Source organism: Lissotriton helveticus, chromosome 8, assembly GCF_964261635.1.
Source record: "Lissotriton helveticus chromosome 8, aLisHel1.1, whole genome shotgun sequence".
Classification (NCBI taxonomy): Eukaryota; Metazoa; Chordata; class Amphibia; order Caudata; family Salamandridae; genus Lissotriton; species Lissotriton helveticus.
In genome coordinates this window covers 1032962821-1032987153 of record NC_136069.1, presented here as the reverse complement: position 1 = coordinate 1032987153, position 24333 = coordinate 1032962821, and the positions used below count along the sequence as shown (strand labels likewise).

Sequence of the window (24333 nt, the reverse complement as noted above, 5' to 3'; positions counted from 1 at the left end):
CACCTGTCATTATCTCTTACGCCCCAGGCGAACAATTTCGACGGGGTAAAATACAAGTTAAAAAGGGTCTTATAGTGCTGAGCCCTCAAATTTGAGGACCGAAAGATCTTTTTATTCAAAACAAGGGCTAAGTCTAAATCCACATCTGGGTCACCAATCTTTTGAGCTAGGGTAGTTTCTGTTTTTTCCATATCATCCTCCAACTCTTGTAGAAGATTATTATACCCTATTCTAATTTTACTGCCCCCCTTTTTCAAAAAGTCTACAATTGGATTGCTCACCAAAAGAGGTAACCTAGGACTGAGTGAGCGAAGTGTTTGAGCAATTTGCCCATATAGAAGCCACTGACTGGCTGGGATCCCAAATTTTTGCTGCAGTATATTAAAAACAAGAATCTCATTGCCTAGTATAACATCACCTAGACACCTGACTCCCAGCTCCCTCCAGAGACGACTATTTCTGTTTTGTCCTAAATGAGCAAAGATGTTAGATTTCCAGAGATCGATATTGACATGGATTTTTGGGATGTTCAAAAATTTCATTACCAATTTCCCCATGCCCCCATCAGAATCTTATATCTAGCTCTCTTGTAATACCTCCGGTCGACTTCGCACATCAGTAGACCTACTGCCTTCCTTCCCACTAAGAGCTCAAAGATAGAGGGGAGTACTTGAATGCCGGGTTGGGATTCTAGTGTTTCCAGATCATATTGAAACAGTACATTCATTTGAACCAACAGACATGTCCAATGATACAACCTGATATTAGGCATCGCCAGGCCACCCCTCTCAAATGGTAAAGACATGCGAGCAATCAATCTTCTAACTTTCCCATACTGCCAGATAAAACGGATGAACATTGCTTCGATTTTCCTAATCGTCCCCTCTTCCAATAGCAGTGGAATGGCACGGAAAAGGTAGAGAAGCTTAGGAAACATAGACATTTTCAATACATTTACCCTATTGATCAGTGATAAATGTAATACATCTATCCTCTTAAGCTCCTTTTCGATTGAATCTATCAGTGGTAGATAGTTATCCGCAATAATCTTGTTTACATTAGCATTAACCCTTACACCCAGATACACAGCTGATTCCACATATTTTTGATCCAGCTTGGTAATGTTACTCGTGCATATGATCTGTGTTTTTTCCTCATTCAGGCGATACCCTGACCGTACACCAAAGTCCGTAGCCAACTGACATATCTCGGCCATAGCTTGTTGAGGGGCCGTTGTTAAAATTGCCAGATCATCAGCGTATGCCAGGAGTTTGGTAGTATAGCCATTAAGTATCACTGGGGTGATCTGTTCAGACTTCAACATTTTTTGTATAAAAGGATTGATATATAGCGAGAATAAAATCGGGGAGCAGGGGCATCCTTGACGAGTCCCCCTTCTGATTATTATTTCATCCGAGCTTTGACCCATAACCATAACCCTAGCAACCGGGTCACTATACATCGCCTTGATTGCCCTCATGCTCTTATTCCCAAAACCTCTTCCGGCCAAGATCCCCCACAGACATTCCCAGATCACACGGTCGAATGCTTTCTCCGCGTCGAGGAGGATCATGGCCATATCTCCGCCCGCGGCAGCATGGGCATCGAATAATGCTATAGCACGCCTTATATGATCCGTAGTGCCTCGACCTGGCACGAACCCATGCTGCCACGGGGAGACCAATCGATCAATGATCCCCCCAATCTTTTCGCCCAGACCTTGGAATATAATTTTGTGTCCGCATTAATAATAGAGATCGGACGATATGAACCTGGATTATTTTTGCGTTTGCTTTTTTATGGAATATGACAATATTTGTCTCCTTCCAGGAATCGGGGATTAAGCCCGAGCACACTATACCGGTGAATAGATCCAGCAAGATTGGGGCAATTTCCTCCTCTAAGCATTTATATACTTCGAGGGGGATCCCATCAGGTCCCGTAGCTTTACCAGCTGCTAGTTCCTGAAGTGCCATCTTTATTTCAGTCAGAGTCATGTCGCGTTCTAGCATCTCCCTACTTCTTTCATCTAGTTTTGGGCCGTCATCTTTGAGGTCTGGACTTTGTACAGTCCCCCCACCCTCTTGATCATATAGTTTTTGGTAGAAAGTCTGGAAAACCCTCAGTATTTCCTTGGGCTCAGTGTGTTCAGTCCCATTTTCCTGTATACTGGAGATCAGATTTTTAGATCTCTCCTGCCTGATCCGAAGTGCTAATGCTCTTCCTGCCTGTTCCCCCGTCTTGTATCGCTTTGCCCTAGAGGACTGATACTCCCTAGACTCCTTTTGCGTCACTACCCTCTGGAGATCCGCTTTGATGGTGGCCATTCTGTTTAAGCTTGCCTGACCATCAGCCCCCTGCCCTATCTCTTTGATATGTTGTGCTTCTACTATTCCTAGCTCCACAATCAGAGTCTCAACCTTCATCCTATCATCCTTCCTTAATCTGGCTGAGCAGCTTATTGTCTCACCCCTCAGAGACGCCTTAAAAGTTTCCCAGACTACGTTGCGGGAAGCACTATACGGATTCATCTCATAGAATTCCCTAGCCCATTGTCTTAAATGTCTAACAAACCTGTCATCCGCAAGGAGCTTTCTCTCGAATGACCAGCTTGTTTGTCGCCTTTCCACATTATCTACATCACATATTAGAATCAGAGGGCTATGGTCAGATAGAGATTTGGGTAGCTTTTTAATCTTAACTTTACCAAGCTTTTCTGAGGGTAGTAAAAAATAGTCCAGCTTGGAGTATTTCTGATGTGGGAAAGAGAAGTATGTGAAACCTGGATCGATAGGTTCTTTTGCACTCCAGACATCTTTCAGACCGTGCGATCTCATTAAGGAGGTCAGGGCCCGAAGCACTCTTGGTTTACCCCCTGAGTAGCTACCTGGTCTATTCCAGTCAACCGAGATATTGAGGTCCCCACAAATTATAATAGGAGTTGGCCAATCTGCAAGCTCCCCCTCTAGTATATCAAACATTTCCGGATCGTCATGATTTGACCCATACACTGTACAAATCGTATATCCAAGAGTCAATTCCGCTATTACCCACCTCCCTGAGCTATCGACCTTAGATCTCTTAACCCCGCCTAGAGTTTGTTTGGCAAGGATAGCCCCCCCCCTGACCATCGAAGTTTGCGAAGAGCAGGCCAATAACTCATACCCCCTTATATTTAATAAGTTTTTCCTGGCCCATGGAAGGTGGGTCTCCTGCACACACAGAACATCCAGATTATTAAATTTAACAAAATGGCATAATCTTTGGCGCTTTCTCCAATCATTCAACCCACCAGCGTTGATGGAGCAGATTTTAATGTGCGACATCCTCTTGAAATAATCTTTCCTGATGGGAGATATCCAATAACCATGACTTAGCCATTGTTATCAATATTATCCTCTGATTGCTACCAGAAACCTCTTTGCTCCAAAACATCTCATTTTTTGCTTTTTCCCCTTCCCACCCTTCCCCCTTCCTTCCCTTCCACACCCCCCTACCTCCCTTTCTTGCCCTCCCCCACCCCCAGCCAACACACCCACTCAAGTGAGGCGCTCAGACCTGGTCTGTGCACGCAATGGGAAGAGCGTCTGAAGCAGTGAAGATGAACTAAACAAAACCGTACATAAAATCCAGACCCTGGATATAGATAAACCAAAAATTGAAATCTCTAGATGCCACAAAACACACCACGCCACCCGCCTGCAGCCATGACTGATAATTTAAAGTGAACTAAATTGACCCGCCAGTAGGCTTATCACGCTAGTCAATAGTCAATATTCCATTATACGACTCTCAGAAGGAGGCGAGTGGTCGGAGGATGGTGATGGAGACAGCTCTGAACAGGAAGGGAGCAATCTGGACACAGAAAGTGAGCCTGAGCACGATCTTGGTACACTTATATCTTCTGCCAAACCCCCTGTTGGAGTTAAAGCGCAGGACCTTAGCTGGGATCATTCGTCAGCTACCCCGTTAGTTGGGAGCCCGCATGGAGAAGCTGCACAGATGTCCCTCCTCGAGGTGATACACAAGGAGATTCTAGCTCACAGGGAAGAAAACTAGTTTATTTACTAATGTATTCAATTTTCTAAAAACGTAATTTCTTTCCCTACAGTTTTGTTTGAATTTGAATTTAAAGAATTGCTAAAATGGTAGCTCATCCACTAGTTCACAGCGACAATGAGTCCATTTCTGTAGATATTTTTGTCTACATGCCATACTAGTAGGTCTAAATAGTTAATTTCTGTTTTACTGAAATTGAAGGTAAGGGTCAACCCTGGACTTTTGTTGCAGAGGCACTCGCTGGATTCTCCTAGTCTTTTTCTGTGACTTTCCATATTAGCAATATGTTGTCTGTGTATCTATGTCACACCCAACTACTTGGTGATAGGGATTAGTATCAGTTTGATTGACATATAGTTCAAAATTCCCTATAAACAGATTAGCTATATCAAGTGCAGCGCATGCTCCAATGCAATTCTTTTCTTTTGCACAAAACGAATGACAAACATAAATCATTATGTTTTAGAGCAATCTTTGTTAGTTCAGTAAGGAAATACGTTGAGGTATGTGTATTAATGGTCCTTGCATCATACCGCACCCCATGGGTGCTTGCCACAGGAATTCACCACTTCTTTATAAAACATCTGTTGAGCTCCTCCCTCAAAGTGAGAGGGTTGCAGCCCGCACCAGGATCAATGGTCACGGTGCAAGGAGAATCCCATTAATGAAGCATGTCACCTCTGGTGGGTGAGGAAAATCGTCCTTAAAAAGGAATATCCCCCTTCAGCTAGTAATTGCTCTGAGTCCTCTTTTTCCATCTTGTTTTAAGACCCAGGTGTTCATTTTGTGAAAGGTGTTGGTAGGTTGGGAGTTAATACCTGCAGGTTTATAAATCTCCCCTGCCCTCTTGTTTTGTGACTGAGCCTTTAAGTTAAATGCCACTAATAGAATGCAGCACATATTTTTCCACCACTAAAGTGACAATACAAAGCTTATCTTCAGGCCTGCCCAGGCACCTTTTGTGTACAGTTTTACAACTGCAAATTCGACCTAGCAGAATAAACCTTTCGCCTGGCCTAAACCTTCCTTTTTAATACTGATATGTCACCCCTAAGGTAGGCCCTAAATGCCTGTAGGGCGGTGTGAGAAGATGGTGTGGTATATGATGTCCACTATTTAAAGTGGGCACTTTGCACCAGTCCAAACAACCTTTATCGAGTTTTTAGAGGTCGAAGATAACCTTAGAAAGCTATCCAAGTGGTAGCTGTGGAGAGTAGCCTTCAGGCTTAGTCTTGAAAGAATGTTAAGCAGCTTGTTTTACCAGAATGCAACCTTATTGTATTGGTTAAATAAAAGGAGAACCACACAGTAGTTATAAAAATATGTATTTATTATTTTAACACACCTTAAATGCCTCACAGTATCTGCCACACGCTGATAAACACAAAGCACACAATACTGTAGCACAGAAACAATTGTAAGTAGCACTAATACACAGTGGGCTCCAGGGGGAGACAAAACCATATACTAAAATAGTGGTATAAGGACCACTACTCGAGTCAATACAGTGTCTAGAGGTTGTAGAATCGCTGGGACTTCAAGGAGCCACCCAAGGTGAGTAAGGAGGGACCCCACGGAGGACGGTGCAGTGTGAGAACACGACTGCGTGCTATGTACAATTCAATGGGAGAGTCGTGGTTGCAGTTTTAAAGTTTAGGGACCCTTTTCAGTGGATTACGAAGAAACCCTTTAGAACATAGAAGGTTGGAAAGCCACTCCACCTGTGGATACCAAAGTACCAGAGTTACCTATCCCAGGGAAGACGGGTGCATAGGGCTGAAGTGGCGTCGGAAACCGTCATCGATCTCAATGGGACTCTGCAAAGAAATGCCACTGCTGGAAAGAAGAAAAGTGTCCGGTGGGACCCACGGGTGGATTCGTGATGGAAAGAACCTGAAGGCAGAGGTGACAGAGTCTGGGTCATTCAGGAGTGACCAGGGGCTCGGTAGACAAATGCCTACCGATGTTGGGTGCTTCAGGTCCGAAGATGGAGACTTTGACTGCAGCCACGGGGACCAGGAGATGTCGAGGATGACCAGGAGCCGGATACGAGCTGTCCCACGAAGGATGTCGAGTGCTGAGGGGTTAGTGTCCGGCGGGAGCACCAACAAGCCTTCGCAGCGGCAACCCACGAAGAAGGTCGAGTAAGGTTATGGTCTGGCCCATCAAGAACCAGGACACTCACTACAGCAAGGGGAGTCAGGGCAGGGCTGGAGCAACCAGGGTAGCCCAAGAGAAACAGTGTTGTCTCTCAAATGGACCCACAGGCCGACGGCACAGGAGTTGTGAGGGGAGCTCTAGCAGTTTCACAAAGTCACAGCTTGCAGGGCACAGAGTGGGAAGAGGCAAAAGTCCTTTGTAGGAAATGTGCACAGAGGTTGGGGCTATCGATAGCCCTATGCACTTGTTCGGGAAATCCCAACCAGCATATGCACTTGCAAAAGTATGCGGTGCTCAGAGGTTTGGGTTATGCGGTCCCCACGAGGGATACTGGCCTCAGCCTTGGTGATAGGGCAGCTCGACCTCAAGGAAAGTAGTAACCCACCTCATTTGTTGCTGGAGCCGTCAGAGTCCACAGGAGCTCAGGATCTGCGGACCCATCAGTTGCATTATGGTGCCTGTGAATGGAGGGAGTAACTCCTTCACCCCAAGGGAGATACCGTCAGTTGTCCTTGATGCTCCATAGGTCCTGCAAGGAGCCTGTATTGTGCATGGGCACAGATGATGCTTTGGATGGAAAGGGAGATAAAGTTGGGCCCAGTCCCAGTCCAGCGAAGTCCAGAGTGTCCAGACAGTCGAAGGTCAATGGTTTCTTGTTCAGAATCTTGTCCACGTCAAATCTAGCGTCCTACGGCCAGGTGAGCCCTTTTGTACCCACGGGAGAGGGTTGAACACATTCAGGGGATCATCCCAGGGGAGGGTCAGGACAGTGGGGAGGATACTCCCATGTCCTTTGTCCAGTTTTGTGCCAGAGCAGGAGACAACAGCTCCCAGGCCTGGTTTGAACTGGACTATGCACAGAGCCACCAAGTGTGCCCCAGATGCAGACTTTCAGGCACTTTGGGAGTGCACCCACCTAGCCCCAATACACTAAATCCTGTCTGAGAGGTGATGCCACCTCCCTGTGACAGGATGCCTATTGTTCTGCCTTCCCCTGCTCGAGCTTGGCTCAGCAGCAGGAGGGCAGAAATATTTCTCTGGTTGGCAGCTACCATTTTGTGCTGCCAGGGACCCCACAAAGCTGACTTCAGAAGGGTGGAATCATACCTCCCACTCCGGTTACCAGTGTGGAGGTATGATTCCAAGGTGTTTGATACCAAACACAACATATTTTGTTGCAGCCGTTCTCAAGCTAGTATCTTACACGTGCATATAATGCACCTCTACCTATATGTCTGTCTGCGTCACCGACAACCCGGAAGAATGGTCTCTGAAGGCTGCAGGTGTGCTCTGCTCACGCAGGGTCACCCTCTCATGTAAAACCCAGCACCCTGCCTTTAGGATTGTCCAGACCTGCTAGAGGGGTGACTGATAGGTTTTAAGTGTAGTGACCTCTAGATATAGGAAACCTATATCTAAAGCAAGTGGTGCATGCACCATCTTACACAGGCTGCAATGGCAGGCCTGTAGATCCATTTTTCATGGCCTCTCATGGGTGGCATAATAATTGCTTCAGCCCAAGGTGAGGCCTCTGGGGTAGCTATGGCCTGGGTAAATGTGTACTATATACTAGGGACTGACAAGGGCACCCCAGTATCCAATCTGGAGTGTACCTTATTACATGCATAACATTCTAAGGAGAAAGCAGATAGACTGGGGTCCTGATTAGTAGGATCCCAGTCAGGCTAGTCAAAAATAGTGTAACATCAAGCAAAAATTGGGGGTAACCATGAGAAGCAGATCCTACTTTCCTACATGCGGGGTGCATTAGATTTAAAAAGCAGGACATGTGAACTTTAGTTTTCATGTTCTGACAGCGAAAAATCTCCAAAGTCATTTTCACTGCAGTAAGACTCTCAAAGAAAAGCTCTGGGTTACATTATAGCACATTATAATGTATAACTTCGGTTTGGAAATAGCTAGAACCATGATTCAAGGACTCAAATTTTTGGGAATTTAAAATCAAATTGAATAGTAAAGTCAGGTTTTAATTTACTGTTTTGAAAACGCCACTTTTAGAAAGTTGACTTTTTTTTTGCTTAACACCCTCTATTAGTCCTTACAGAAATAATCCTCAACTATCACCTGGCAGGCTAGTGGAAAGCCTGAATTGCTCTCAGAAAGGGGGGAACATGGGTCTTGGCTGAGAGGAGGTCTGAGTGATATCCTCCTGATAGGATTGCCTCGGAGAGGTGGTCACCAACTATACATGCGTCAAAGGAGCAGCCCCTGCTACAAGCAGATGTAACTCAAACCTAGGCTTGACCCGGCTATTGTCCCAGTAGCTAGAGTGGCAAAAATCCCAGTGGGGAAAAATCTGCACCAGAACTGGTTTTGCAGGGGGACGTTTTTCATTGTCCTAGACACACCTCAGGCCCATAACTCTGATGAAGGGAAGACTGATTCTACCTTGCTGGATTGTAGCACAGCAGGACACTGTGGGATTTTTAGGGACCAGACCTGAGGAAATTATGTCAAATTGGATCGGGTTGCCCCAGGGAACTTTTTCTCTATCTTAGGGCAAAAGTCCAACCCACAGGCTCGTGCCAGGCATACAAGTGGCACCAATGGATACCATCCTAAGAGCACTGCTGGACCTGAGGAAGACAGGAGAAGAACTGCACCTGTTGAACCCTGACTGCAGAAAAATGACTGCACCTGATGTAACTTGTGGAGATGAAACCCTTAAGGCTAAACCTGGAATAGTGAACTTCAAAGGCTAGTTGGTTGGCCTCTTGTTAAGCTCCAGAAATACAAAAACTGCAAGAAGCACAAGAACCTGCTGAACCTTGCTGAGCAATCTCAACTGAATTTGCCCTGGACTTCAGGGGAGCGGAGGGTGAAGTCTTTGTGTCCCTGAGACTTCAGAACAAGAGGCCAGCACACACAGGCCCATGGAGATTCTTCTTCAAGCAGGTTCATCTTCAAAGATCCAGTCTTTGTCCTTTCCTTGGTAGAAACAACTGCAGGCCAACCCTAAGGCACATAGCAAAGGGGCAGTACTCCTCCTTGCAGCCCTTCAGCTCTTCTCCTTGGCAAAGGTTCCTCTTGAGTCAAGAAGTGATCTAAAGTACTGGTGTTTAAGGTCTACTGCTTATACCCCATGTTGTCTTTGTGCAAGGGTCTCTGAACCCAGTCCAAACCAGTTATGTCCTCACTGGTGCAGTGTGAACACAGGGGGAGGAGACAGCATTGTGCAAGGGAGACAGGCCCTATTCAGGTGCAAGGAAATCTCCTTACGCTACTCTAAATTCAGCCAAGTCCCGTTCAGCTCAGCTCTGAGTAATCCAAGAAGGGCAAGCACATCTCAACCCCCCCAGTGGCTGTCCACAGCTAATGCACAGCCCCTGCCACTCCAAAACCAGACAGCCAATCCACAAACAGTCAGAGGCACACAGAATGGTTAAACAAGAAAATGCATACTTTCTAAAAGTGGCATTTTCAAACACATAGTTGAAAAAACATCTTTACTAAAAGATGTGTTATTAAATGTCTGAGTTCAGAGAGCCTAAACGTTATTTCTCAATCTTGTCCCAATAGGAATTAATATTTCTAAGATGTTACAAAGTATCTCCCATTCTATCCTATGGGGGCAGTTAGCCTTTCAATAGAGAAAAACAAAATTGGCAGTCTTTCACTATCAGGACATGTCACACACACCAGTACATGTCCTACCTTTCACATAAACTTCACCCTGTCCATGGGGGTACTTTGGGCCTACCACAGGGGTTCCTTACAGGAAAGGAAAGGGGAGGTTAAGTCCTGGCAAGTACACTTGCCAGGTCGACATGGCAGTTTGCAACTGCGCACAGACACTGCAGTGGCAGGTCTGAGATAAATGTTCAGGGCAACTCATGTGGGTGGCACAATCAGTGCTGCAGGCCCACTAGTAGCATTTATTTGATTTACAGGCCCTGGCACACTCAGTGCACCTTACTAGGGACTTACCAGTACATCAAATATGGCAGTCGGGGAGAATCAATTTCAATAACAATTTACACAGGGAGCACTTGCACTTTGACACTAATCAGCAGTGGTAAAGTGCCCAAAGCATCTAAACCAGCAAAAACTAAATCCAGCACAGCATCAAAAATACAGGAGGTGGAGGCAAAAAGTCAGGGGAAACCATGCCAAAGATGCCAAGTCTAACAGGTACCCAATTAAAACATGTATATCGCTATGTGGGATTCCTGGTTGAAGCCATGTGGAATGTGAGGAATGAATCTCTGTGGACAGTGTCTTCAACTAGAGAATAGAACTAAGGCAACCTGTGGAAAATGGTTGTCTCTGGGCACTGTATTGTGATGTATTTGACTGTAGAACCTCCAATGGGGGATACTGGCCTTTTGAATTGAATTTCAACACTAATTCGTCCAACTAATGATGGGAAAAAGACTCAAATAAAATAAAGAAGGAAAAGCAATACACAGCTTTGACTTGTTATATTATATAAATAAAGCAATGGGTAGCAAGTAACTCACCCACAATGATCGCAAGGTTCAATGACTGTCGTTTTGATTAAAATTAAGTACAACAGTCCGCACGTCCGATTCCTGTGCAGAGACTCAAACCTGGCTTCCCAGATCCAGAATCAGCCAGTCTGGTCATTAGGCCACATCCTCTCTATCAAGTATTGACTGGCCAGGCCTACTAGCTAAACAACAGCCAGTCAGCTGATTGTGACTCTCAACATCTTTCCTCGTAGGCCAGGCCAGTCTATTGCTCTAAAAATAGCCCCATCACAGCTGCTGAAAGGCTGCAGTGCTCCTAGAGTCTGCAGGCAAGCTTCACCCCGAGCTTCGAGGTGCTACTATCCTTTCTGGAACTGTGTATTTGTACAGCTACCTTTATTTAGGGCTGTCACTGCAAAAATTATGTCAATTTTAACAATGCATGCTGTAGAAGGCCCAAGTCGGCTCTACACGGGGAACTTGCAGCCGTATAACAGAACCAAACACAGTGTCATTTATTTATTGTGCATGTGAGAAAGGTTGTGAATCTAGCACTGTTAAAAAGTAAGTAATACTCACTAAAAGACTCAGAGCTCTTTCTCTGCAACAGCGTGCTCTTCAACATATGAAATCGAAAGTCAAGCTCAAGAGATGCTGGGCTCCTCTTCCAGCCTGCCCCTTAACAAGCTAGCAGTGGGTGTTAATGGGGGAAGTGCAGCCCACACGTTGGTCATTATAACGCAGTCTTTCCTTGTCCTCATCAGCCTCCTCCGCCCTCAGAATGGAATGGAATGGAACTTTGTGGATCCCTCCCTGTGCCACAGCATAAACTCCCAAACGCAAACATATTGAGCACTGCCAAACCTTGCCTTACCCATCACTGTGATGCAAACAAAGAAATAGGTGGTAGTGTTTCCCTAAAGAAAGGGAAAGCGTCCGCACATAAAGCAATATTCCTCACAGTGTAATTTAATGGGACGTATAATTAAGAGCACAATGATTATTTAGGCTGTCAGAAAAAAGGGTGCCTTTGTGGCCTGATACACACCCACCACCAAGGATGTCAATAAGGCACAAGTGCCTAAATCTCATGAAGAAAAGATAACAAGCCTACTTCAGCACTCCTGTATGTATTTAGTTAGTATATATCATAGATACTGATATGTCTGTATTGTCAGTCCAAACTCGTTGACATATCAGTTATTAGTCCATGATCACAGTTTATACGATATCCAATGTTCGTAATCAAACACCTCCAAATTCAGAGATCCAACTCAAGTATATATTCTTCCAAACTTCTTTTATTAGGTATCAAAAATAATATAATGACTTCACAGCTCACACCGCCTGACAATACAGACATATGAGTATCTATGATATATACTAACTAAATACATACAGGAGTGCTGAAGTAGGCTTGTTATCTTTTCTTCCCATCACTGTGATGCCACTGCCCTCACTGGCTTGTGCCTGCAGGGCGAGAACTTTACTTGTTCAAAACATGTGCTGGGCTCTCAATCTAAGCAGGTTTTTTGTCATAAGCATTTAGCAACCCTCTGTGCTGAGCTGCTAGAATTTCCTTTTACTGCTCCCATTGTTGGCAGTGCAATGCTCCTCACGACCTTGAACACAAGTTGCCCCTGAGGCTGATGTCGATGAGAAGCGTCCTCCTTCAAGACCTTCCTGGGCACAGACTTTGGACTTTTCTCGATCAGAACTTTGATGCTCTTGACACAGAAAGCCTCAAACTTGCCTCCAAAGCATAAGTTCTCACCGAGGTCCTGTACTCCAGCCGGACAATGATGACGATCCCCACACCGGATCCTGCCCGCAGCCCGACCTGCCAAAGACCTCGTCAACATGATTTTTTTCCCAAAAAACATCTAAGTCAGAAGTTAAACTTTCCAGCAGGACAAGTGTGCTCCCTGTATCCGACCCCTGATCCATCGCAATAGGCCTTACCTTTTGACTCTGACCCGTTCTAGTGTGAGCAGATACTTGCAGTGTTCAAGCCAAAAAACAGTGAGCTGGTGTGTTCAACTGTAATATGGTTCATCTCCGCATGTGAATGAGCTGTGCCCGGGCACTTGGGATTAGATTGGATACAAACTTTCAAAATGTATAAGTAAATTGACTATAATGGTATAGAAGTAGGACATTAGTCAGATTATTATAATCGTCACAACACCTTTCAAAGAATTTAAGTCAACTTTTATGTTAGAATGCACATAAGGCTGGAAAGTAACATCCTGGACAAACCAGTGTTAATTGATTTAATTATTAAGCACACAGTTCAAATGTGTCTGTAGCAACTTCAAACTAAAAAAAATCCTCATCTAAATAGTCCTGCACAATATTGAAAATTATCTTCCTCAATCATGTGGGTTTACAGCTTTTCAGAACACCATGAAATGTGAGCTCACATTAGATTTCATCAGGCAAGGAGGGAGTTCTAAATGTGTGCCCCACCACAGACAGCAAACCTCCATCCCCCTTTCATCACGACTTACTTTGTGAAATTATTCCTCGACTGCAAAGAAATGCAAGAAAAAATGTCAGATATATTTCCTGGGTCATTTCCATGTGCTTGTTTTTGTTTTTTTCTATTTTGTTATAGTGCATTCTCCTTCTAACAGGACTAGACTGTTATCTTCATACTTTCACCTGAGAATGGTGTCTAGGCATGCTTTTGCGTCTGACACAATTGGTTAGGAAGTACTGTTCTGTGTGATGTTATCCATGGGCGTTAATAAGCTCTGATTTTCACTTTATTTCAGCTGTCTGCTCTGCAAGCAAAGGCGCATTATCTGAAGTTCCTCAGTGATCTTCGATTGTATGGTGGTCGTGTCTTTAAGGCAACATTAGTGGTAAAATCTGTTTTCATGTGATAATGTCTAAGATGACTGACTTGAACTTTTTTTTTAAAGTTGTGGGGACAATTTCTCTGTAAAACAAACGTGTTGTAGAAATCCCCAAAAATACAGCAAGGCAAGAAACAGCCACTGGGTTGGGGACATTGGCAATAGAAGATTCAGTTTAAAATCTCTGTAACTCCCTATTGCAAGTCAAGCAGAATGGCAAACTTGTGTGGCACGTTGTGATATCAGAACAGGTGACCGAGCCTATGCCATAGGAGAATATGGCTTTTAAAAAATGGATTGTCTGATAGTCTACAGGTTTTGGGGGAATAGCACTGAGACTGCCAATCATGTCGTTTTGAGATATTATGTCCAATATGCTTGTTCCTTTCTCAATCTTGTTAGATTTTAATTGTAGAATACAGTCGATACAAACATTATGAATTGTTGCAAATAGCCTGTAATGGTTAAAGAAATTGTTTCTATAGAGAAATGTTTATATATCCCCTCCCTTGTGATGTATCTTTTGGGGATTAACATGGGGGTGTACATTTTCTACTGCAAATAAGGACAGAGTGATTAAACTGTTGGAAAACAAGTTACTTCTGCACTGTTCAACGGTTAGTGATAAAAATAACAACAGTTAAAAAATGTACTATACCAATATTCTGAAGAGGGGAACCTTTGAGAGAAATCGCAGTGTAACCCAGAAGAAAACATTCATGAGTACTATTTTCTTCCAATTTGTATTTTATTTGTAAAATAATTTACTTTCAGCACTTGTGTGAATGGGGGGAATCATATTCCTACTTGTAAATATACTCTATGATTAGTAATTGTCACTTAAATGAATAAGAAAGGGATTACAATCTCAAGCGTCATGTCAGAGGTTTGAACTGGGATCTCTAATTCTATAGTATGCAACCCAAGAATAACACTTTCATATTTCCTACTGATTTTTTTCCTTTGAGAAATTATAGCATTTTGACAAATTGATCCCAAACAGACCATCTTATATAAGGGTCACTAAGTAATTAATCAATATGACAATACAGCCTGCGTTTCTGGACACAGTAAATCAATTAGGGAAAAACTGATAATTTGAAATTATTTTAGAGACAAGTATAGCAAGTACCAAGATTTATTGGTTGCTAACACATCAAACATTTGTCTAATCACATCACCTTTCATGGTTTTTTGTAGCAGGGAGAAAAACACTCTGATGTTACGTTGCTGGTTGGGCCCCGATATGGTATTAGTCATGTCATTAACACCAAAACGAACCTTGTGGCCCTGCTCGCAGACTTCAGCCATGTGAACCGAATAGAGATGTTCACAGAAGATGAGATCAGTGTAAGAGTGGAACTTCATGTGTTAGATGTAAAGGTAAGTGAATATTACTTGATGAGTGCATTCATTTATACCCTAGACACTATCAAAATGTAATAAACATCTTATTAATGAGCCTATATAGGATAATTTGAATGGATAAGCACAAATAATCTATACATTTCACCTGTTTTATTCACACTTTTGACTTAGAATCTTACAAAGCCTTTTGATAACTTATTTGAAAGTAACTTTAAATAATGGTGACATTAAACAGAAAAAGATCCTACAAATTGGAACTGAATGACAGCATGATAGCTTAACAAAGAAAACAGTGAAGCACTGCATACAAAGAAATTTGTGCCCCAGGGGTGCATTCTCACCGACCCTTTTTCTACTCTATATTAAGGATCTGGATAGAACACTAGTATCTGCTGGGATGGATATTCCTTATGTAGAGCAGAAGGCTGTGCCTGTGTTATTAAACGCGGACAACGCAGTTCTAATGGCAAGAAAGTCCAACGGTCTCAAGATTTTAATTTCTAGTTTTGTATCATTTATGAGAGATCTGGAATTGAGACTAATTTTACTAAAACATACACAATGGTATGTGGCCCCGTAAATACAAAAACCTGCACCCTAAGTATAGGTGGTAAAAAACTTAGATAGGGTGAGCTAATTTTCTTACCTTGGCCTGGAGTTCAATAACGTGTGCATCTGGTCATCATGCATTAAAAGCAGGATGATCTGCTATACCCGAGCAGTAGGCACTACCTTTTCGCTCGCCACGTCCATTGGCAAAAGAATTATTGCCCCTTTTTTAGAGATATACATCCAGAAATGCCTGCCAATTCTAACATACGGTATGGTTATCTGGGGATGTAGGGATATGGGGGCAATGCATGCAGAGGAGAATAGATTCTGCTGCCGGCTACTAGGAGTTACCTCTTCGCCCAATCGATACCGCATTTTTCTCTGCACCAGGAGCTAGGTATGGAATACATGCAAGATATTATTAATGCTTCTCCCTTGGCCGTTTTGATTCTTAATTTGGACAAACAAGGAAGCTGGGCTTAACCGAGCAGTTATTAGAGCTTGCTTGTCTTGCACCCAAGGCTTGACAATTCCATGGTTAAAATACATTAAAGACACCTTCTAAGCTCTGGGTTGAGTACACTTATTGGAGCCCATTCTGAAAATAATAAATACTGGGTCCAGAATAGCTTCACTAAGCATAGACAAGCCACTTGGGAGTTAGTGGAAGTGGCCAAACCCCTGGTCAGAGATTATTGTATAATCCAGGTGGTGCCTGCGACTACTCCCTACTTACTGTATGTGACAAATGTGTATGAGAGACCACTATTGGCTAGATTTTGGTACGTTCCATATGGTGGCTGCTATGTTTTCCATTCGGACAATACTCAACTGCAGACATCGGCACTTGCCCATGTGATGAGCAATCAAGTCACTCATTGCATTTTGTTTTCTCTTGTGTTTATTATTTGCCGTTCACAAGGAGGTTTTTATTACCGCTGTTGTGCAGGTATAAATTCTCTAAGTGTAAAGCCGCCCTATTCTTTTTACAGCAACTTAATAACTATGACACATGTTACTTAGTTGCTTGTTTTGTAAAGAGCATTTTAACACAAAAGAGGAATACCCTGTTTTAAATACAGTGTTTGTATATATAATTGCACCTGAGCTGCTGGTCTTCTACTATGATGATGAACTTTGATTTATGTATCTTAAACTCCCCAGAGTTGATGTTGTGCAATGAAATTTGTCAAGGAGGACAATGCTAATATAAATATATCGGTAGTGAGGCTATTTGTATTATATGCTGCTACTCACTTATTATGCTGCTGAGTTAAGATCCGCACACTTTTATCCCCTGGATGTGGAAGTTTCCAATGAATATTAATGTAGATATGTCAATCCTTTTGTCTTTTTATTGTATGTTTTTATTTATGTACCTTCTATGATCTGCTTTTTGAAGATTGAATAAAGATTATTATTGATATGGAACTTGTTTAACTGATAAGATAAGTAATAACAATAAAAAAGTTAATAAGATTTTTTAAAGTATTTAATTAAATTGTACTTTGTTCATGGAATTGTCAAGGATTATATATATGGTTTCAATATAAGTGTAACTGTATTTATACAAATGAATTGAAGCATTTCTTATAGTTTTCATTCTGTAAATATTCACTTTGGTAAGTGTATGCATTTTGAGACCAAGATAATTTTGTCTTATAGAGTTTTAGATCTATTTCTTTTTATCTATAGCTTGTAACTTCAAAGAAAGGGCCTTATATCAGTTGTATAATTTGGAAATAAGATGAAATTCCCAAGAAGGACAATTTATCCCCGCCCATAATACAGCCCCTTATGGAGGCCAGCAGCTCTGCAAACAGTAGCATTATGGTCACTTCATACGAAAATGTAAGACTGAGATTTGTCCCAACCCTTGGTAATGTCATGAACACTGACTTATATTTCAATACCTTCTTTTCAGCCAATTATTTTGCTCATGGAGTCATCTGATGCAATGAACCTAGCCTGCTTAACAGCTGGATACTACAGACTGCTAGTGGATTCACGACGATCTATATTTAATATGGCCAACAATAAAAACATGGGAAGCAGAGATTTGGGTAGGTTGTTATTTATACATGAGCATCAGTGCATTTCTTGTAGGTGTATTCTTTGTGGCTTGTACTTTACAGATACTGAGATAAAGGTAATGAGATCTGGAGTACATTGATCAAGACATTCAAAGCTTATGCTAATGAATTACTGCTATGAAATATATAGTTCAAATAAGAAATTATTACAATAAGGCCAGAATAATCAGTATTAGGACAGATAGCAGAGGTCAAACTGCAATTGTATTTGACATTTTGATAGCTTATAAACTATTTACCTCCTGAAAAGGTGGTAACCATGTTTTTGAGTTTAGATGCTCCTTGTTCTTCCCCATTATAACATTCTGAGCTCTAAATAAATACCTCTTGTATATCGGTAAGATAAAGGTCTTCTTTTATATTAGCAGTGGCGTTTTTCACCACAGTACAATGGTGCTTTCTTCTTCTCTCCTATTACTTCATATCTTTGATGTGAAATTCACAAAGGACACATCATGTTCTTAACCTTGTTTGTATTGCAGTTCCAAGATCATGCAACTGTGGTAATGCTTTGAGTATTCCAGAGGAGAGATACCATCAACAAATTAAATGATTTCTGAGCATTCACTTCATCTGTTCGATAACCTGCTCACTACTGGATAGATGTTTATTGCCAAATTTACAAACCTTTGCCTATGAGTAGCTGTGTCTCACTCTTGCCTTAGATGTGAGTTCTACTTGAAAATCCAGCCCTGGTTCAGAAAGTATATTAGGGATTAATTTCCAGATGAAGAGTGTGTAGTTCTTGCAGTGCACCAAGTTCAATTTTTGATAGTATAACTGCTTTTTTGTCAAGGAAATTCGAGATATTAAAGAACATAACATTTTTTATGAAATAAATACTATGAAAACAATTTTAAATATTCTTTGAATGGAATGCAACTCACAAAGCTTCAGCTGTTTTCAAGTGTCTATTGTGGGTGCTCTGCTCATACCAGACAGTGTGAAGATTGGATGGTATTGATTATTTCATAGATCCTGGACTGGTAAAACTTGGGATGCAGCACTGTTTAATTATGTAAAATAGAAAGTAGGTGAAATTACATGTTCAAGACATGTGTGGCTGTAGATACAAATGCCGTGCATACTCCTGCCATCTAGTGTCGGGCTGGAATGTGCGCAAGTTGTTTTTCTTTGAAGAAGCCTTTCCAGTCACAAGGTCAAGGACTTTGACATTGACCAACAAGTCTGACTCCGGCACTGTTGAGCTGAATATCCATAAGATGCAGGAACAGCTCAACTCAAGGTAGAAGGAGCCATCCTTGAAACATCAGCTATCCTTTGAGGTGGCCTTGGACATTCCAGTTCTGGCAAAACATAGCAAGAAAGCAGATAAGACTATCAGCCCCACATCCCATTCACCACCACCACATTGCCCTATCCTCAGCCTAGGTCCTAGGAAGCTTGTTTCCGGTCCAGGGAAGGCATGGCTTGGCAGTTCGAGCTGGACTGTTCCCATAAGGCACAGGCTCAGACTGATTTGCATATGGCCATGTCTGAACTGGGGTGGCAGAGTGGGCTAAAGAACGTGATGGATTAAACCCATATCTGTTGACTGGGTGTGAGTGTTTGATTGATTCATATGCTCCGTCCATCACCACCCCATTTTGTACCGCTTTGTTCGCCATAAGTGTGCAGGGTATGCTCAGACGTGAGTCCCTTGCTCACTTTGCCACAGGATTCAAGCAAGCCTGGCTGAAGACGGCTGTAATGCCAGAAACCGGTCCTAGGAAGCTTGTTTCCGGTCCAGGGAAGGTATGGCTTGGCAGTTCGGGCTGGACTGTTCCCATGAGGCACAGGGTCAGACTGATTTGCATATGGCCATGTCTGAACTGGGATGGCAGAGTGGGCTTAAGAACGGGGATGGATTAAACCCAGATCTGTTGACTGGGTGTGAGTGTTTGATTGGTTCATATGCTCCGTCCATCACCACCCCCTTTTGTACCGCTTTGTTCGCCATAAGTTGGCAGGGTATGCTCAGACGTGAGTCCCTTGCTCACTTTGCCACTGGATTCAAGCAAGCCTGGCTGAAGGCGGCTGTAATGCCAGAAACCGGTCCTAGGGAGCTTGTTTCCGGTCCAGGGAAGGCATGGCTTGGCAGTTCGGGCTGGACTGTTCCCATGAGGCACAGGGTCAGACTGATTTGCATATGGCCATGTCTGAACTGGGGTGGCAGAGTGGGCTAAAGAACGGTGATGGATTAAACCCAAATCTGTTGACTGGGTGTGAGTGTTTGATTGGTTCATATGCTCCGTCCATCACCACCCCCTTTTGTACCACTATCCTCAGCCTCAGCCTTCACCCTCCCCAATGGCTTCTCAAGTGGACGGTCTTGACATGACACCCCAGTGTTCTCCACACTCTGACGTGGGTGAGCGTGAGGAGGCAGATGGGTGACCCATCGGACTCCGATGTACACCGACCAGGGGACATAGATCCAGACCTTTACCCTGCCATCCTCTACCTTCTGGATGATTCCACATCCTTTCAGGAACTCATTGGTTGGGCTGCATCCTTTTGAAGGCCGAACTTCACACTGAACCCTTTAGAGGAGGACTTCCTCTTTGAACCACTCTCCTCCACTCACCACTCCACTAAGTACCTTCCCATGCTCAAGGGCATGTTATGTCATACCCCTGACATTTTTAAAGACCCTATTTGGGCTAGGGTTATAACATCTAGGGTGGATAAAAATATAAGGTCTCCCCTTCTGACGCCTTCTATATTCGTGGTCAGCTCCCACCTGATTCTCCGGTAATTGCCCCTGCCTGTAAGTGAGTCAACTCCCAGGCCAACAGAGATGCTTCCTAATAAAGAAGGCAAACACATAGATGAGGAAGGGAAATGGGTTGCCTCGCAATTGGCCAACCACTGGAGCATTGCTAATTCTGTTGGCCTTCATCCAAGATATGATCATGCCCACTGGGATGAAATGGAGGAGCTCCCCCAATACCTTCCTACAAAGCATAGAAAACAGGGTCAGGAGATAGTTTCTGAGGGCAAGCTGATCTCAAACACCTCTATTCACTGTGCCGTAGATGTAGCCGAACCAACTGCCAGAGGGATAAATTCTGGCATTCTGCTACGCAGACACATATAGCTCCGTATCTCTTGCTTTAAACTGAAAGTTCAACAGAACTTGATGAACATGCCCTTTGATGGTGAGCACCTTTTTAGTCCACAAGTGGACCAATCTTTAAACATAATTTAAAAGGATTTGGAGACAGCCAAAGTGATGGGAGCACCACAAACACCTGCACTGCGCAGTTCCTTTTGCCGCACCCCTTACTGTGGAGGCTCAAAGACCACCCTTCCTGAAGCTGTCATGTCTTATCAGCACACCCAGGGCCAGCAGTCCTCTTTCAGGGACCGTTTTAGAGGGTCCTATAGGGGATGCAATTCCAGAGGCAAGGCTAACCTCCCTAAAACAGCTACACCAAACACCAAATCCTGACTTGCCTCTTTTTCCCCCGACCACACAACACCTGTCGGAGGGCACCTACAAGGTTTCTTTTCCACATGGCAAATTGTCGCAACAGACCAGAGGGTGTTCGATATTATGCAACATGGTTAATGCCTCCCACCATTTTACCTCACACAGACTGTCACCAGAACATCAAAGACTGCTCTTAGACCAGGTCGTAGCCCTCCTCCTCAAAGGGGCTATAGAACCAGTGTTAGAATTGGGGTTTCTGGTTGGCGAGGGCATGCACCTCAGCCAGGCAGAACCCACCAAGCTAGTCAGTATAAGGGAGTTACACACCTAAGATAACCCCTGCTCACCCCCTTGGTAGCTTGACAGAGCGGTCAAGCTTATCCCAGAGGCAATGTGTAAAGTGTTTGCGAGACACACACACACACACTAGTGACATACTAGGCACACCACAAAAAGAAGCACAAGGTTATATAAAAGTATATCCTTTGTATTGTACACCAAAATACATAGTTCACATAAATCAATCTTGGTCTGGCACACACATTACCTTAATAGAGAATGACGTGGTATTAATATTCACTTTGAATAAAAACATAAGCGTTATGAGCTATGCACTTTCAGTATTAATCCCCTTAAATGGAATCACATTTGAATGAAAGTTAAAAGAAAATTTCCCGTTTGTGACACCGTTATTGTTTTATCACTAGTTTACACTGAACCATAAAGTTCCAGATTATCTGAGAAAATAATAAATTACATTTTTTCCAAAAATCTGGTGTAGATATTTAATGGTATAGTGCAGAACTTTTATGGTTCAGTGTAAACTAGTGATAAAACAATAATGGTGTCACAAAAGGGAAATTTTCTTTTAACTTCTATTCAGTACCCGGTCCCTTTTGGTCTAACTGGGGTAAAACTCTCTCTTTCTTGGATCACATTGAATGAAGACATAAGCATTATGAGTTATGCACTTTCAGTATTAATCACTATAATGAAATCACATTGAATGAAAATATAAGCATTATGAGTATGCACTCTTTGTAAAAATGCCCACAGCACATATATTAACTTGTGGTACCGAAAAATGCCCCCCCCCCCTTCTCACTCAGGGTAGTGGAAATAGGTGGCAGAGCTCTCCGCGCCTACCAACAACTGCGGGAAGAGAAACTGCTGAGGTACCTTCTGCGGGCCTAGCACCTCGGCGCTGATCTCTTTCCGGGCTTTGGGGAAGAATTCAGGTTGCTGCCCACTCCTCTCTGAATCAGGGAATGCAGAAGGCCAGAGAAGCTCAATGCCCCCAGGTGAACCACACTCGCACCGCTGTGTGCACTCCTTAAGGTCTCCGAGGCGGCAGATGTGAGGCACTGGCTTCTTCCAGCAGAGCACGACCTGGCAGTCAGGTGCGGCTGGAGCAGCGGAGGCAGGGTTCCAGATTCTTGGGCAGCACTCAGCCGCACTGGAAACTATGCAATGCGTTGGCGGCTCGGCTCTGATTGTTCTGGGCCGATCGCTGCTGCAGCCATGTTGGCTTCGAATCTCTTGGAGGTTGCAGGGATTCCTTTGCACTGACCGTGCCTTCGCGTAGGTGAGTCCTCATCTCGCTCACGGCTTCGTGCTGCAGCGGTTGGGCTCAGGCCAGAGTCGGAAGCAGAGCTTGGTGGAAAAATCAGCGCACTGCACCTTCAGTGACTAACGCCCCAAGCAATGGCTTCAAATCAGTGAATATACAACAGAGAACTGCCCCTGCAACGAAGCACAGACAGGCGTACAGGAAATAAAGCCTCAGACAATCCATTTAGATTTAGGCAACACAAGAATGGAAACCTTGATGTCCCTGAGTTTCCTAGAACTCAGCACACACAGACCCTTCAAGATTTCTTCTCAAGAAGGATACCACAGCAGGGCAAAAAGAGTCAGTCTTTTCCCCCCACCACAGACAGAAGCAGCAACTGTAGGCCAACCCACCCCTCACTCAGAAAAGGTAGCGCTCCTCACACAGTCCTTCCGCTCTTCTTCTTGCCAGGGTCCTCTTGTTCCTTGAAGTAATCTAAAGTCCTGGGGTTTCACATGTAATATTTATACCCCAAAATGCCTTTGTTCTTTTTGTGGCAAGTGTCTCTGTAGGATGGATGATGGACTCAGTATCTTCAAGACAATGCCTACTTTCTAAACATGCTTTTTTCAAACACAAAATGTAAAAAACATCTTTACTAAACAAAGTGTTATTAAATCCTGAGTTTAGGGAGTCCAAACTTTATGGTTCTATCTAGTCCCAATGGGAAGTTATGCTTGCAAGATGTTTACACAGCACCTCCCATGTTATCCTATGGGGCAGATAACCTTACAATAGTGAAAAACGAAATTGGCAGTATTTCACTATCAGGATGTCACACAAACCAGTACATGTCCTACCTTTCACATATAATGCACCATGCCTGATGGGTGCATTACATGTAAGAAAAGGTAAGGTTAGGGCTTGGCAAGTGGGTGCACTTGCCAGGTGGTCATGGCAGTTTAAAACTGCGAGCAGACACTGCAGTGGCAGGTCTGAGATACTTTTACTGGGCTACTTATGTGGGTGGCACAATCAATGCTGCAAGCCTACTTAGTAGCTTTTGAATAACCGGCCCTGGAACACTCAGTGCACTGTACTAGGGACTTACCAATAACTCAAATATGCCAACCATGGATAGCCATCATAATAGTAATTTACCCAGGGAGCACTTGCACTTTGACACTGTTCAGCAGTGACAAATTGCCCAAAACGTCTAAAACACAGGAGGTAGAGGCAAAAAAGTCTGTGGAAATCACGCCAAGGATGCCAGGTCTAGCAATCAGTCCCTCGCCATTAGCAAGCTGTGGAAAAGTAAATTTTGCCATGTTCTGTGTCCCTACGTGTTCCCCATCCTATGTTGTATGTGCATGATTAATATGCATATGTATTCCCCATGATCGATTAAAGACGCAATTACAGTTGTGTCCATCCCTAGTATGCCAGTTTCCAGTTCTCGTGAAAGCTACGAGTATTAGGCCTATGTAAAGTTACGTTGCCACGTTTCTCAGTGTGCACGTTATTTCATTGTAAAGTCCCCGTTCCTAGGCCTCAAAAGGGCCCGGACACCAGATTCAGCTCCTGTCTCCTGAACCCTCGCTGAGGAGCGATACAGCCCCCACCTGTATTCCTGACCCTTCACTTACTTCCTGCCTCACAGTGCCCGGTTCAGCCTGGCTCTGCCTACGAGTCTGCCAAGAGTATGTTATGATTCTAGTTATCAGTCCAGCCCTCCTTCTCTGCATTCCTAAACTACTGAATCGCATCAATAGTTTCCGTCACAGTCTAGCCTTTACGTCTC

At 43.6% G+C, this 24333-nt stretch overlaps 1 protein-coding gene across 3 annotated transcripts in view; it reads left to right on the top strand.

The window, feature by feature from the left end:
* The window catches only part of FRMPD4 (FERM and PDZ domain containing 4), a 1388782-nt gene that overhangs the window by 1308167 nt on the left and 56282 nt on the right, over positions 1–24333 (top strand). For all 3 annotated transcript variants that reach the window (XM_078657870.1, XM_078657872.1, XM_078657873.1), the window contains 3 exons: positions 13448–13537; positions 14732–14914; positions 17376–17514. In XM_078657870.1, the coding sequence (XP_078513996.1) occupies positions 13448–13537; positions 14732–14914; positions 17376–17514 (412 nt within the window). The remainder of the gene's footprint in view (positions 1–13447; positions 13538–14731; positions 14915–17375; positions 17515–24333) is intronic.